We start from the raw sequence: 15,389 nt of genomic DNA on the forward strand, positions 1-15,389 counted from the left end.
CGCGGCGCCTCGGCCGGACCCGGCACGGAGCCGCCGCACGCCGGGGCTTGGCCGCCTTCGCCTCGTTCTCCCGCAGGGTCGCGGGCAGCCCTCCTGGGCGCCCTGCTTTTGGGGGCTTCCCCAAAGTCTGTGCCCGTCTGCTTGTGTTGCCCGCCCTCGGTGACTCCACCGGCCCCAGAGCTACCCCCATTGCTCAGGGCTTCCTCCCGCTCCCCCTCYTCTGTGGGGTCATCATGTGTTGAGATGTGTCCTCCAGCTCCGAGCCAGAGCCCCCCGAGTCCGCAGCATGTTCCCCTCCCACCCTCCTCATTTGTTGCCACCACTTAGGACGAACAAAGACAATTTTTTTTCCTAGTAATTCCTATGTATCTCCTTAGCTCACTGCTGTCCCCAAGTCTTCATCTCTTTCAGACTCCAGAATGGAAAGGAGATGGTCTAAGTAGGGTCTCAGATGTCATCCTCTCCTAACTCGCACAGGGAGAAGCAGCAAGGAGTGGCGAGGTGGGATGCTCAGGAGGAAGCCTGACTGCATTCCCCCAGCAGCCGCGGAAGAGGATGGAGTTGAAATGGGAAGGGCGTCTTCTGAAAAGCTTGTGCAAACTTGAAAAACATTTTGTTTTAAAATCCGTCTGCTTCCTATAGATGCCGCGAGTGTTTGCGGGAAGGGGTTCAATTATCTTGTTTTGCTCTGTTTTCCGCTGGAGACATCTATCTAAGGAACAGATTGACTAATTTTATCTTTGCATGCCCATTAAATCAATGGGGTAACACTAGGGATGAATATGGCCCAATGGGTTCCTTAAGAACTCATCTACTCTTTATTCCATGACCATTTGCTTGCCAATAACAACAATTTTTAATTACACCATACAACATCTGTCCAAATACAAAGTGAAGTGATCACAGAGTTCAAACTGTGATCTGTTCAAATGGGCATTCTCATGGCATAAACCTCCGTGTGCAGCTGATTCAACATTTTGCATCTGTAAAACGGAACAAATTTCTAGAACGGACTATGTTTTTCTGCCTTGAGCAACAAAAATATGTTAGTCTCACTTAGGCTTCAGGTTAATTGATTTAATAGTATTTGACCTCTCTAAGATAAGAGTGGTCCTTAGGATTCATGAGAACCGTGGTCCTGATTCTGCAATCAGCCTCTGTGTGCTGAGCATGTGAACAGAACCATTAACTAAGCCAGAGGRAATGAAGAGGGTGACTGGGGAGCGCATGCTAGGCCATCTGCAAGATACAACTCATTAGTTTTGCTCTCTAGGGTTTGTATTTAACACGAGTGTCACCACTGCAAGATAGGTCTTATGTCCAGGGATGAAGGAATGTTGAAATGAAACTGAAATGAAAGSAAAACAGAGAAGCGGGGAGAGAGAAAGAGCTAATTTCCTTCCTGGTAGGTTCAGCTGTGCCTATGCTGCAGGGTATTATTTATGTGAATGTGTCACTAAACTTTGGAAGAGATACCGGAGAAGTCTGCCTGCTGGCAGTGTCCTACAGGAAAGGCAGGAGTGGAATAACGCCTGGTCCCTAGGCATTCCCAGCCAATCGGGAAGCTGCATCCAATGCCACCCACTCTGCAAGAAAGGCTTCCTGTGTTTTTTGCAGGAAGTTCTCTGGGATGAGGCAATTTTGATATGTACAATGTGCAGAAGGCCCCCTAAGCTGTCTGAATCAGTCATTGTTCCAGCTTTCTTTCATTACTTACTCCTGCACCCTTTCCAAGATGGGGCCCTGGTTTATTTCTGTTTAGGGAAAAACAAACAAACAAAAAAGATAAAAAAAGAAATCCAAAACCCCTAACAGCTGGGCAGGAGGTCGAATGGGTGATGTGGACTCTTTCCTAAGCACTGGGGTGAGATCCATGATCTATTATTTGTAAACCCCAACCCTGACGTTGGTCCTGCCTGTTGGGAGACRTTTGCCAGCTGCTCCGTTGCCTCTATGAGATTTCTCTTTGCCTTGCGCTGTGGGGCCTCTTGCCATGCATATTTCTTCATAGGAGACGGTGAATTTTGTCGGGGCTTCCAGCGTGAGGACCATCCCCAGCCCCTTACAGAACTGTTAAGATTTAGAGTGTACATTTTGCTCGTGCTTGTTCAGAGCTGAGGATCAGCTTTGCGGAGGGTGATCCAGGAAGGATGGGCAGCACACAATCCTTCTCGAGCAGGAAAAACAGGCATTGGAAATGGACCGTGTTTTGGAGGGGTGATTGTCCTGCGTCTTCTCCTGCTATTGATGCTCTGGCACCCAACTGGCAAGGGGCTGGGCAAGCTTTGCAACACAAATCACTTTGTTTTTAATATAACCAGACTTATTCCTGAAATACACCCYCTGCCAGCTTGCAACAGTGCTTGCTGTGCGTGTATCAGCCTCAGTTCCTCCAAAATGCCCACTCTGAAACATCAGTTTCTCRACTAGCATAAACCAGGCAGTGGTGGATGCTCAGTCTGGTGGCACTGTGTGGCTTTTCTTGATACTGATAGTGATATTGATGTATGGTGTCAAGCATACTCCAAACAGTCTAGGAATTATAAAGCTCAGGATTTTTCTGYCTTCTTTCTGATCCTACTGAGATCCCCCCATCAAAGCAAAATAAAAGGATTATGTCTTTCTGTGGCCTTCTTTACATGTTGTGTTTGGAGCCTGGAGGTCCTGGACTCTCCATTCTGCAAGGCAGCGTGCGCAGTGCTGAGGAACTGTTCAATTACAATTTAATTAGATTTTGTTCCTTAATTAGGACAGACTGGGCTTTGTTCCCATCTGTTCAATAGAAACCTCAAGCGACTGATTCACAGGAAAATAATATTTGAGCACTGGTCTATTTTTTTTTATGATCTGCACAAGGTGTTTAGTGTAGTCTCTTCCCCTTCTGATCTGAGCAAGTGGAAAATGTCCTGACTTGCTTGAAGAAGGCACGAAGCCCCAGGGGGTAGCACTACCTCCTGAGGAGCAGCATCTCAGCTAACTTTAGAGTTAACATAAACTGATCCAGCTGCCCCTGCTATCTTAACTTCTCAGGCAATTTATGTTTCTTTGGAGCTGGAAAAGGGGAAGTTTACTCCAAAAGGGAAAAACTAAACCAGCTTCAAGAAATAGCATCTTGGAAAGGAATCATGAAATGTAATGGAAGGGAAAGGGCCCTAGTTTCAACAAAGATGGAATCTTGCTACAGCAAGATCTTCCAGTTCTTTAACCTAGCAATATCCTATAGCCATCCAAGGACTCAGCTTGCAGAATAACATGATACTTGCTCTTTATATTAACTCTGTTGCAAATAAATAGGCTGTTAATGAGAGAGAGGAAGATGCTGGGATGCTATTTTATTGTCTCACCCTTACAATTGCATTCAAAGTAGGAAGCAAGGGATCCAAAATCTCTTTCAGATGGTAATATTCAAAAGAAATATTTGCAGATTGTTGCCATATAGATCATCTGTAAATACTGTTCCTGGATTTTAAATTGACTTTGCAATTCTAGATACATATTCTCAAGATACAGATGGCTTTTCAAGTAAACATTGAGGTGAAGAAAGCATCATTTGTATTACATGGCCTCAGGGCTTTTTAAAATTATTATTTTATTTTTTTYYKKTTKKTTTTTGTCCTCATGGACGCTTTACTGATATTTTGCATGCCATTTGCCTAATTTGGGAATCATCCCTGGTTCCTGGGGTGGAATGTGGGATTTCACAACTCTTCCTCAATGACATCATGTGGTTTGCTTAGAACACAGCAGTAATAAATCAGAGCTGGAGGGTTTACTAGTCCATCTGTAATATGGACTGTAATAAAAGCCATTCAGATAAATTATTTGGGGGGGTTGAATTAATTTAGGGATGTTAGGATAGTAAATCATGTTTTCTGTGTTATKAACACAGAAGGTTCTATTTGAATAATAATAAGGAAACTAAATCCTGGTTAAATTCCCCCCTAAATTTAACCCTTTAGCAGTGGGTGATGTGAAGACCTTCACTCTTAAGTACTTTGGTAAAAGTACTTTGAGAAGCAAAGGGGAAACTCGCAGTCAGTGACAAATGCAGAGAGCGCCTAGTTTCCTTTCTGATGAGAACTTCGTTTTGTTTCTTGATCCCACCATGAACCGTGGGGCTTTGCTCATTGTAGGGGTGGGAGCTGGTTTAGCTTTTTCACCCTGCTGAGCCGTTCTTCCAGTTTACGCCTGTTTAGTATCGCTATAAATTGGAGCTATCTCTAGCAATTGAGCTTCCCGTGGAAGAGCCTGGCACTGGCTAAACAGAACGAGTCGCAGTGTTTCTCTATGCAATTGCTTCTGGGAATGGCACATTTCTACGGATGCCTATTACCAGAGCATCCCCATTTGTGGGAAAGGCTCTTTTTGCATTGCTTAGCAATGCATGTGAAGCTCAGGCTGCCCTTTCCTTTGTGCTCCCTGATGGCCTCCAGGCAGCACCCAGATGTATTTTTAGCAGTCAGAATAGAGGAGAATTTGCAAGAAATTGCGCAGAGAAGGAATAAGCAAAGAATTCAAAGCTGGCTAAATCGTTGGAGTTAGGCAAGCTGGATCTGCAGGAATGAATTTGTGTTTCTGTGCGACGAATGAAATGTATGCAAAATGAGGCAAACTGTCTTCTCAGGATTTTTTTCTAAAAGTAATACACCGTAGGAACAAAGACCAGAGCTSCAGTATGGCAGGAAATAAAGTGCATCATGTAAAGAACTTCATGAGCACAGTTCTGGTAGACCAAACTGAAAACCCATGCTACTAGCAAAGGCACAAACCAAGGAATAACCAGGTCAGGTATGATCAGAGAGCCTTGGAGTTGGTATGTCAGAGAAAAGAGGACATTATAATTGTCTGGACTAATCCTTTTTTGAATGATTACTGGTGAAAAAAAATATAGATAGTTCAGCTTGACCTGCCTAAGTGCAATCTGAATGAAAAAGACAAATACTTCAAGTATTTTTTTTAGATAACGTGCAGATTGTATCCTTAAAGTGTTTTTCTTAAACTGTTTTTCTTCATCTCAGCTGCATAAAATGAACTCATTGTGGCAGCAGCTGATAATCTTGCAGCCTCCGATAGCTTTGGGGGTTTATCAATGGTGTTACAGTGACTGCCAAGAAGCAGGACTCCTTCCAGAATTACAAGTGACCTGGAAATGCAGAAAAAAAAAGATTTTAACTCACTCTTTATTAGGTTCTCTTGATGCCATTGAACTACTGTGATTCTCAGCCATAACTCTTACTTTGTCATCCCAGGAGATGAATCAGATCAATCAATGTAGTATTTYTATGAGTATTTCTATCTCTATATGTTTGCTGTAGGATACAGTCCCCACTTACCCACGTCCTAAGAGTGGTTTTGTGGATGTATATGCATGGTTAAGGACCTTTAGCATTTTTATAAAAGTAAGGGTRTTAGTCTTGCTGGCCAGAACAAATATTTGGGAATTCAGCTGACCTTGATACGGATATATTTCATTTCCACATAAGTGTTACGTCCTCCTCTTCCCTCATCAGAATCCTAACACTCAATTAAGCAGATATGAGACAAAGCGCCTCCCAGCCTTACTGAAATTTCCCCCATTAGAACAATCTTTAATTTAGGTTTAATAGAGCAACGCATGTAATTGCCACCAAGCACTGGCCTTCCCGGGCAATGCCAGCATTCCCCTGGAACAACAGTGCTCACATTGCTGAGATCAGCTCTCGGTGCAGCATCTCCCACACTGAGCATCTAGAAAAATCATAAAATCCTTAAGGTTGGAAGGGATCTTTAGAGATCATCTAGTCCAAGCCTCTGCACACACAGGGTCACCTAGAGCTGTTAGATTAAACCCTCATGATGTCTTGCAACAGTCTTAGGAATCGGTGCTCAGATGCAAAAATGGGAAGGTAGGAAAACACCTATTAACATCTGCAGCCAGATTTCAAGATCCCTGGTTGGACCAGACCTAATACTGTTTCATTGAAAGGCAGGTACCAGAAGAGGGAAGTCCTGCAAGGTTCACTTGTAGAGGAAAATCACGGTGTCCTTCCTTTGGTTTGTTTCTTTCCAAAAAGCTTGAACTCTGTGACTTGYTAGTGGAATATCTTGTTGTTTTTGCTGTAAATTACATGGAAGGATTTGTCTGCTTTTATTTCAGAGATCTCCCCCAGCCTTTGGTTTGCCGGAGGGTCTGTAAGGATGAGTGGAGAGCTAGCAGGATTATGACATGGMCAGATCAAAAGATAAAAGATGAGCAATCGAGAGAGGAAGGATTYTTTCTTAAATTGCTGGAAATTCACTGTTGCTTGTTATCATCTATTTAATTCAAATATTGGCAAGACACCTGCTGCGGGTATCCAGCTTTGGGTATCTCATCASTTAAAAAAGAAACAACTCATACTTTCTCTCCATGCTGGTTAAAAGAGCAAAGAACAAAGGAAAATGTCACACATGCACCATAGAGATGCTGTAGACTGTGGCTGAGATTTCTATTATTGGGTGGCTTGTAGATAATATATCTGCAGTTAACTGTATTCTAGGACTCCCCTGGGAGCCCACCAGCTGCTTGGGAGCCCTTCTCCTCCAGCCAAGAGGACCTCGACTTTGGGATCAGTGGATTAAGAGAGCTGCAGACTACAGCAGATTCTGAGTCCTGTGTGTATAGGGAAGGAAGCTACTCTCTAGAATCCCTCCTTAAATAGAATCTTAGGTTTATATTGAGTTCTAAATGCTTTAAAAAAGATATTTTCACTTTTAAATTTTCATTCACCATCAGAAGCACCAGTGTGGATTTCAGGAAAAATAAAAGAGACAGAGCTCTGCTTTCCTGAATAATCTACCCAAGTCAATCAAGTTGTCTAAGGTTGCTAATAGACATCCTGCCTGGGCGTATGGATGGAAATTAATACATTAAGGAGACAAAGCCTTGTGCAGTTTGCAGGCATAACAGTAGCTCAGAGAATGGAAATGATATAAAGTTTGATTATAGAAGATTCTCAGGCAGGCATGTTTATTCTTGCCTGCGAGGAGTGCTATAGTATTTATTGTTTTCTCTCTGGATTGCTGTAACACTTATCCCTTCAGAAGAAGCATGTCTCCATACACTGCACCTTCCTTGGATCTTCCCCCCACAGTATGATCTTAATGAGCATCGCCTTTGAAGCCTAAAGGCACTGGAGATACCAGACTTCTGCCTGGCTCTGAAATTCATTGCACTGACTTATTTTCATTTTGAGATTCTAGCCTATGCAGATTCCTTTGCATTATCTTTCTGGWTTCCCTGCTGTTTGTGTTCCCTTTCAACTTCACGTCATGTTGGTGAATGCCTGTCATCCTTTTGTTCAATCCTTCTGTAGAGTCGTCAATAAACATGTCAAAAAGGACCAAAGACCCCATTTCTGTGATGCCCTAATAAACATAATTCTATAACACAATACCTGTCTGTTTAGTATTCCTTCTCGTTTGCAGCCACTCAGCTGCAGTTCAGACCATGGACTATTGCTTTCAGATCATCCACAGAGGTACATTTTATGACATGATATTAAATGATTTACCAAATCCAAACATGCTCACAGATTTTTAAGATCAGAAAGAAGCACGAGAGCATCAAATCTGCTCCTTTCAATTCTCAACTGAGCCAGCTAATATGTTTCGCTAAAGCACTGCTTCCAGACTGTGCTGAGCTGAAGACCTCATGAGATGGGGAATCAAATACTTTCTTTCATTAAACGTGCATATTGCTTTTTTATTTAAACCTTATTGTTAAATTTAATCTGGCTTTGCCTACTAGCTGTTGTTTTGGTATCTTTCTTCTCTAGAGGAAAGATTGTCTTGTATCCATTTTCTCCTATGCTTATCAATGTTTCATGCAGCCATTTATTTTTCTTACTGATATTGCTCTTGATTCTGCAAGCTCTTCTCTTTGTGTGTACCTGGGCAGAGTCAGTTAATCCCTGTGGTGAAGAGGATCTGCTTTCACAGGGCAATTTGCAGAGTAAGAACTATAAACAGATATCTGTCAACTCTGGCAAAACTTATTTTTCCGCAAATCTTACTCATGAGTTTCCTGGTGTATCTTGATTTTCAGCTGTCTATACAGGACCCGTTATTGATCGTACTTGGGCAGGCTCAAAACATCTATAAACAGTGATTCTGATTCTCTCCTCACAGAAATATGTTCAAGTGCAGAATCACTGCTTTGAAGTCAGTAGAGTTACATTGATGGAAAACATGTATAAATACCAAGGGAGAGAGACACAATCTCTTTTAATATCTTTGGAGCAGGTCATACAGAAATAGCATCCCAAACAAAAGCTATAATTAGCTGTACATCCTGTGCCTCCAGTCATTCTCTACACACCTCAGAAGTCACCTCCCAGTTGACAAGAATCCCAACTAAACCAAAAATGGATTCACCTAATTTTCTTCTCCATTATGACAGGCTGATAATAAAAATCCAAATGACTAGCTGTAGTTCAAYAGTAGAACTGAAGATGCTAGTTGACGCTCTGGGTTCAACTCTCGCTATATCGTATTCCCATTTGCAAAGTCGGGGTCAAATCTGGTGTGTTTTTCTGGTTTGTTTGTTTGTTTGTTTCTTTCTTTCCAGAGAAGTTCCCTGTAGATTTCATGGATTTCTTTTTTTCTTTTCAAATTTAAAAAGGGAAATGAAAAAAAAAAAATCAAAGGAAGAGACACAGGATTTATTGAAAAAAGTCTGATTCTGAGGTGGTCTAATTCAGCATAGTACAGAGCAGTTGTTCTGACTTATATCAGTTGAACATTGGGGCCACTGTGTCTGCTCCATTTCCTCACCCCATAAATTGTGAGCGGGATGATCTAGGCTCCACTTTGTCCTTTTGTTTCAGTCAACAAARGCTGCGTCATTCCTTTCCCTGTGAGAAGGACAGTGACTCACCTGCCCTGACATGGATCCAGGGATTCCCCTGGGCCATCAGTGGAGGAGAGACAGGCAGGCCTGTCCTTACATCCCTATCTGTGATGAACAGCAATCCCCCAGGCAGGGAATTGAGAGGAGGTGGAGATATTTAAGCATTTTCTTTACTTGCTAAACATGTCTGAGAGCCCAAAGATACGGTTCTTTAGATCCAGGCTCAAACTTGAGAGCTGCAAATAAGGTCTTGTAGGCTGCCTTAAGCTTGTAAATCTCCCCAGCATCCTGAGAAATGAACCAAAGTAGGAAGTCATGAGGACACACTTCATTACACTGATTACTCAGGGTCAAAAGTTAACTCCAGCACAGCCTGTAGAGACTGGGCCTCGCAGAGCAAAAAGGAAAGAAGGAACAAGCAGCACCAGGAAGGGGCCCTCAATGCCCGAATCACCACCAAAGCCGTCGGCAGAGCTAAGATCCTTCTCACAGACCGTAGCGTTAGCTGGATGTGCCCAGGAGCTGCCTGCGACACCGTGCAGAGCTGACCGTGCCGCAGGTTCCTCACATGGAGGTTGCCAAGGAAGCAAAGTCACCCGATCGCCTCGACGGCCATCTGCGTTGTTCCATTATGCATCAAACATGTCATGGATATTCATCCCTGGGGCCTTGATCTCGCCACTTGCTGCTGCGGTTGACTCGTGTGGTAGCAAAATGCCACRAAGTTAAACTAATTATTCTAAAATGAGAGAAGGTTAAAAACACTGCTGTGAGCTCAATGCCACTGCTCTGGGAAATGATCTTGCTGTTGCTTTTGGGCTTGACAATATCAGAATTGTTTTATATGTGGGTGCCCAAAGCTAAGCTTCTACAGGGGCTTTTCAGAGGGAAAGACCAATTCCTGGTTGGCAAAGTTACATTCTGATTGTTTCTGTAATGAGTAGGAAGTAATTTACACAGCACTTGTGCTACCATGATGGAAAACACTTTGCTGGAGAATTCCCGATATTCCACTTCTGTCAGTTAGTGACATCTCTCTATAGTTCTCCCCCAGCTCCTGCAGGACCCAGGCACCCGTTTACACCCTCCCTGGGCTTCAGATCATTCAGGCTGTAGGAATGACTCAAGGCAGCTGCAGAGAATTGGTTCTGTTGGACGCAAATGGTCATACAGAGCTAGTGGGGAGAAGGGAGGGATAACAAGCTGATTTGCTTCTGGTGGTCTATTTTCAGGCAGCTGAGAGTTGTTAGGGAGTGTCGGGAAGCTCCTTATAAGGATTGAGTCTCAGGGGAGCTTCTCCTTAATGCCATGTGGGACCATGTGAGATGTTGAAAGTGGGAACCCTWGCTTGCTGGCTGACCTGAGCTCACTGGATAGTCTGGGTAAGAAAAATGTTTGCAGCCCCCGTCAGAAAGCTTCTCGGACTGGAGGTAGGTTGCAATGATGTTATGCTGTGTTTATGCCATCTGGAGTAGTTTGTGAAGGTGCTAGTAGGCAAAGGGGTGTAGAAGAGGCTGYTCTCATGTGCAGGCTGTGAATAATGGTGGAAGTAGCAGTGAAGCAAATTCCCTGTGAAAAACATCAGGAAGAAAAGAAGCTGGTGAGTTCTGTGCTAGGATGTAAAAGTGTGTTTGGGACCTCAAGGATGGCTGTGCTTGTGAGCCCTTSTTTGAATCTCTATAATGGTGCTATAAAGAAACAATGTGTGAACATTGATGTAACCCTGGGACAAGACTCCAGTTCTCAGAAAAGAAGGCTTAAATCCAAATAATTTATAGGTAGATAATTTATGTAGAGAGAGACACATAAAGAAGGATCTTCAAGTTCATGAAATGTTTTGTGGAACCTTTGYGGATCACAGAATGAAATTCCCTTCCTTGTCAAAAGCTTTGTTGCAACAGAGAAAGGCTAGAAAGCCTTGTAGGGTGACCCRTGAGGGAGGAACAATGCCAGGTTCCTTTGGAGACTGGTGTTGCTGCAGCTTTCTCTCCTGCAATATTTCAAGAGGCTTTTAGTAACTCTTGGGTCCTCTTAAGACTGAGATTGTGTGAGTCTTGGCAGTATATTCTGAGCACCCAATTTGTTTCACGACACAGAAGCGTTTGTGGACCATGATGTTTCTATGTCAACATGTACTTGAGAAGGTAATTTTTTTCAGCAGAAGTGGCAGGTGTTAGAATCCAGATCAGAGCGCTCTCCACATCATTATTTTTAGTAGAGAACTTTTTAAATAAGCCATGTTGATCTGTTTTCTTTATATGGAATTAAAGGCACTTTAAGCTCACACACGAAATTTCACTTTATAAATCTGTGGGAGTGCAGATTTTTCTCCACTCTTGTCCACTCTTGTTATATTGCCTTTGTGAAATGGGAATAATAAAACTTGTCTCTCTCCTGAAGAGGCAGAGAGAATTAACTCTTTGAAGTTTGTAAAACCATATAAGTGCTTTGCTATTATTAAAGTTACTGCTACTCGAGGCTATTAAACAGCTGCCACATTTCACTTCAGAGGAGGCTGCCTTGAACTGGTAGGTGAAGCGAGCTCAGTATATCACAGGGCTGTACATCAGGATGTTATGCACTAAAAAAAAAATAGAGAAAGCTTTGGGATCTGCTAGGTTGAAAGGCACTATATAAATATGAGTTATTTGTGGAGAAGGATTTTATAGCCTCATCATTCTCTTCTGGTATATCTCTTAATCTAAGGGTTTCAGCATCCTTTATGAACATTTACTATAACCTGTATTGAGCCCCAAGCACCTTCAGTTAACGTATTTTACATTTACATCATTTTACAGATTCATTTTTTGTTCAGATCACAGGCTAAGTCAACAATGAACCTGATTGGTAATTCCTAGTGATTTGCAGCACAGAAAGTGGAGAGAACAATGCAGGAGCTTGAGGAAGATGTGGCATCTGAAAGCAGTAATGTTTTTGGAACATTTGCAGCCTTTTCTATGTCCTTGAAGGTCTTTTGGGAAGTAACTGAAAACTGATGGACTCATTTAACAAATGTAGGCTCCAACTAAGTGGTTTTGGATGAGAGGTACAAGGGCAAGTCCCCAAGCCTAGTTTCTCAGTTTGATCCAAATGCACCTGCTCCCCTACCTTCTGTATTTGTATTGCAATGAGAATAAAAAATGAAAACTGGTGAGTTTCCCAGTTATGATAGTTATGGGGACTCAGRGTAAATTACACAGATTGGGAAACTGAGGCAACAAGCTGCTATTTAAATGTGTAATCCCCTACTGAGTGACAGACTCTTGTGATTACTGGATGTAGGATATAGACTCAAATAAGCATTCCTTGAAGGAAGGTGTTGAGGACTTTACAGTTTTTAAACTCTGCATTTCTAAACTSAGAACTGTGGATTTCTTTTGAATAGTCATCAACAAAGCAAAATTTTTTTTCCAGCCTTGAACTTGATATTCTGTTTGGGAAAAGACATGGCAAGAACCAATTCTTGCTCCATAATTCTTCATCAGTGCAGAAGGCCATTCCTGAAAAACAATTGTTTTAAATATGTGCAGCAACTCCATGAGCTTTCAAAGCTGCAGAGCTACAACACAGACAGCAGTGCGATCTTCTAGTTGCTTCTCAGTCAAAAGYTTTTTTTTACTGAGTCTATTTGACTCAGTTATGCCATCCCCACTCTGCAAGGAGTTTTGTCCAACTTCATTGCATGTGTGTSTCTGCTGAAATTCAGCGTGGGACAACCTGAAGGACTAGGTAATGACTGATAAGGGCCCTCTTGCTGATTCCTGGTGCTGTAACAGGCTGTGTGTGTCAGGGGAAGGAAAGCAGCAGGATTAGGGTCTTTCAATCAGATTTGCAACCTGTTTTCAAGCAACTAAACCTTGTCTTTATCTTGTGATATTAAAAAGGGCAAATATTACATTTCCTTGAGGTAGTTAATCAAGCGTGTCCTTGGCCATACCAGATGGTAAATTTATCCAGTCTTAACTTGAGGCCACTAACCAGTACATCCAAAGGAAGCTGTTATTGCAAGGAATGGACTTTAAACCTCCTTGCAATGGAGCTGCAAAGCAGATGGTCTTGGCTCCTTTAGCCTTGGCCTGAAGCAACTTCATCCATGGCTGAAGGGGAAACTCAGCTGACAAATCTGCTTAATGAAGGACTGCTGTTCAGATTGCCAATGAAGCATGTACTGGCTGATAAATTAACACATCAGCCAGCTGCAGACTGTCTCAAATAACAGCCTGCAGCCACCTTTTTTTATGATGGCCAGGTTTTAGCTTGAGCCATGAATGGCTGATTCTTCTACCTGTTCACCAAGAGCCTAGGATGTTCAGTTCTTCTTCCTCAGCCTTCTGTTTCAGCTATTAAAACTTTTCCCATGTGCTGTCTCAGTGTTGCTACCTACTCGGTTCTCTACCTGAAAAGCAGAAACTGCTTGAGGCAGGGAGAATGAAAAGCCCACTTGCCTTCCTAGAGAGATCTGGCCATCCTTAGCAAATTCAGAGAGCTTCAGGGCCTCTCATCTGGGAGAATTCCTCTTGATTATGAATTTTAAATCTGTGTAGCAGAAGACCAGTCCATCCTGCTGTAACAAGCAGCAGGCACATTTGCACAGGAGTGCTGGGCTATGTGTATGAACATATGTGCTCTCTGTTATGGGTTGGAACTCGAACAGCTAAAGCAGGTATTCACRGTCACAAGTGGTTCCCTGTGGCTCATGTCCATTCAATAGTTTCTTTGCCAAGTATTTATTGATTTCAGAGACACAGGACATAGCCCCTAAAATGCATCTATTGCTTTGTCTTCAGAGCACTCAACAAGCATTAGCTAATTACTCTCTAGTGTGGACTGTAAAATATATAAATATTTTTCTTCTTTTAGAGATGAAGTGAGAATAATAAATACACTGGCTCTGCCAAGATAACCTGGTAAATTGTATTAAGGGCAAGAGTACTAAGAGTCCTGACTGCTRATGGCAGTCATCATCTGTGCTGCTGCAGGTGTATGTGCACATGGTGTCCTTTTCTAGAGGAATTAACAGTAGGGACCTCAGACTATTCATTTCTCATTTGTCACCACAGTGATATGCTGAGATGCAGCACGAATTCAAACTTCTAGCTGCAAAATCCACATGGGCTTTGTCAAGCACAGAGTTACCAAAAGGGACAGAGGAGTGTGATCTCACTCCTCAGCAATGTTTTATGCTGCCTGCTCAGCTGCATTTACAGGTGCTGTGTGAAGAAGAAATTCTGTGAAACAGCTTTTTACATCCACTTCATTTTCTGTTGCTAAATAAATCGGATTTTGAAGAGGCATCTGAATTTAGGATGTTTTTGCACCAAACCACTGAACTTCCCAGTAGTTTGGTTTGGTTCCCAGTACTGCCGAATATTGTAAGCAACCTTCATGCTGATGGTCTGAGGAGTTTTGGGTCTTGTTGTGTGAAATCCAGTTGGGGAAAAGGTGAACCCTGAAGGTACTAGGCCTGGATTTCAAAAGGAATAAGGTTTCCTGTTACTCCTTTCAGTTTTCAAAATTATCCATACAAATGATATGTTGCTGCCTGTGCTGTGGCTGRAAATTATTTACTTTTGCATGCTTGTATCTTGGGTAGCTTCAGTCACAATAAGAAAAACTCAACCTAAGAGCTTGACATCATTTTGCCCAGTTTGATGATGAAAAGTTCTTTTGTTCCTTCTGCTGCTCCTGCTGTTTTACACAGGGAAGGCTTCAGTAAACAGAGAGAAACTGCACAGGCAGCAACAGAGAAGAGGATTAAACGCCGGGAGGGAGGCACAGATGATACCTGGAGGTGAYGCGTTTTGTACTGAACATTTCATTAGCTCCCACAAAGCTGTCTAGCTGATGCCTGTTCATTAGCTACATACATCCCAAACCAATTGCCCGTGTAGCTCTGCAAGAGATCCCAGTGCCTCATCCCAACGGTGCTGCATACAAAGCAGGAAAGCTGCGGATTTCAAGCTAGCCCTTCAGTAGGAGATATAATTAGGGAGTCTGGTCCATCAATATTTCACCACATTGCTCAGGGAGGGAATGGGCTGTGGGATGTTTCTCTGTAGCTCTTGTGAGTCTGAAACTTATCTCCTTGACAACTCTTTAGTTTAAACAAAGGTTATTTTGGAACTGGAGCTGTCAAAAATCAGCAACTCCAGGAAGTTTTCTTGTTAACAATGTTGGCTCRGCAGCACCATCTTCTGTTCTGCCCTTTAAGCAGCCTTAGATGTCAGGCTTTACAAATGAGCGCATGTGTGTCTTGGTTAGCTCGGGGCAAGAGAAGAGTTTGAGTAAGACTGAGTGAATGCTTTCTGTGCTCAGAATCTAAGCCACAAAACAGAAATAGCCCAACGGAGGGGTAGTGTGAGCACAGCCTTGCAGAGCAGGGGGTGACAGAAGGGTTGTGGTGCACAGCAGGGAGAGGTAAATGTTGGCTACAGATGAACCTTGGCACYGTGGTCACATCACTTGGAGACAGGTTTGTGAAGCAATCTAGCAGATAGTGAACTTGCATTTTGGTGGTGGT

At 42.8% G+C, this 15,389-nt stretch overlaps 1 protein-coding gene and 1 long non-coding RNA gene across 5 annotated transcripts in view; one reads left to right on the forward strand and one right to left on the reverse strand.

The window, feature by feature from the left end:
* Window positions 1-9,485, reverse strand: part of FAM174B (family with sequence similarity 174 member B) — a 27,457-nt gene extending 17,972 nt beyond the window's left edge. The window contains exon 1 of the mRNA XM_026040624.1: window positions 9,466-9,485. Coding sequence (XP_025896409.1) covers window positions 9,466-9,485 — 20 coding nt within the window. The remainder of the gene's footprint in view (window positions 1-9,465) is intronic.
* A 690-nt stretch (window positions 9,486-10,175) lies between these two features.
* Window positions 10,176-15,389, forward strand: part of LOC112948256 — a 47,120-nt gene continuing 41,906 nt past the window's right edge. For 2 of the 4 annotated variants that reach the window (XR_003249572.1, XR_003249574.1), the window contains exon 1: window positions 10,176-10,299. This is a non-coding gene — a long non-coding RNA (uncharacterized LOC112948256). The remainder of the gene's footprint in view (window positions 10,300-15,389) is intronic. The other 2 variants (XR_003249573.1, XR_003249576.1) reach the window with 2 other exon arrangements.

The sequence above is a fragment of the Nothoprocta perdicaria genome, unplaced genomic scaffold, assembly GCF_003342845.1.
Source record: "Nothoprocta perdicaria isolate Ctin4 unplaced genomic scaffold, notPer1 scaffold_26, whole genome shotgun sequence".
NCBI classification, from domain to species: domain Eukaryota; kingdom Metazoa; phylum Chordata; class Aves; order Tinamiformes; family Tinamidae; genus Nothoprocta; species Nothoprocta perdicaria.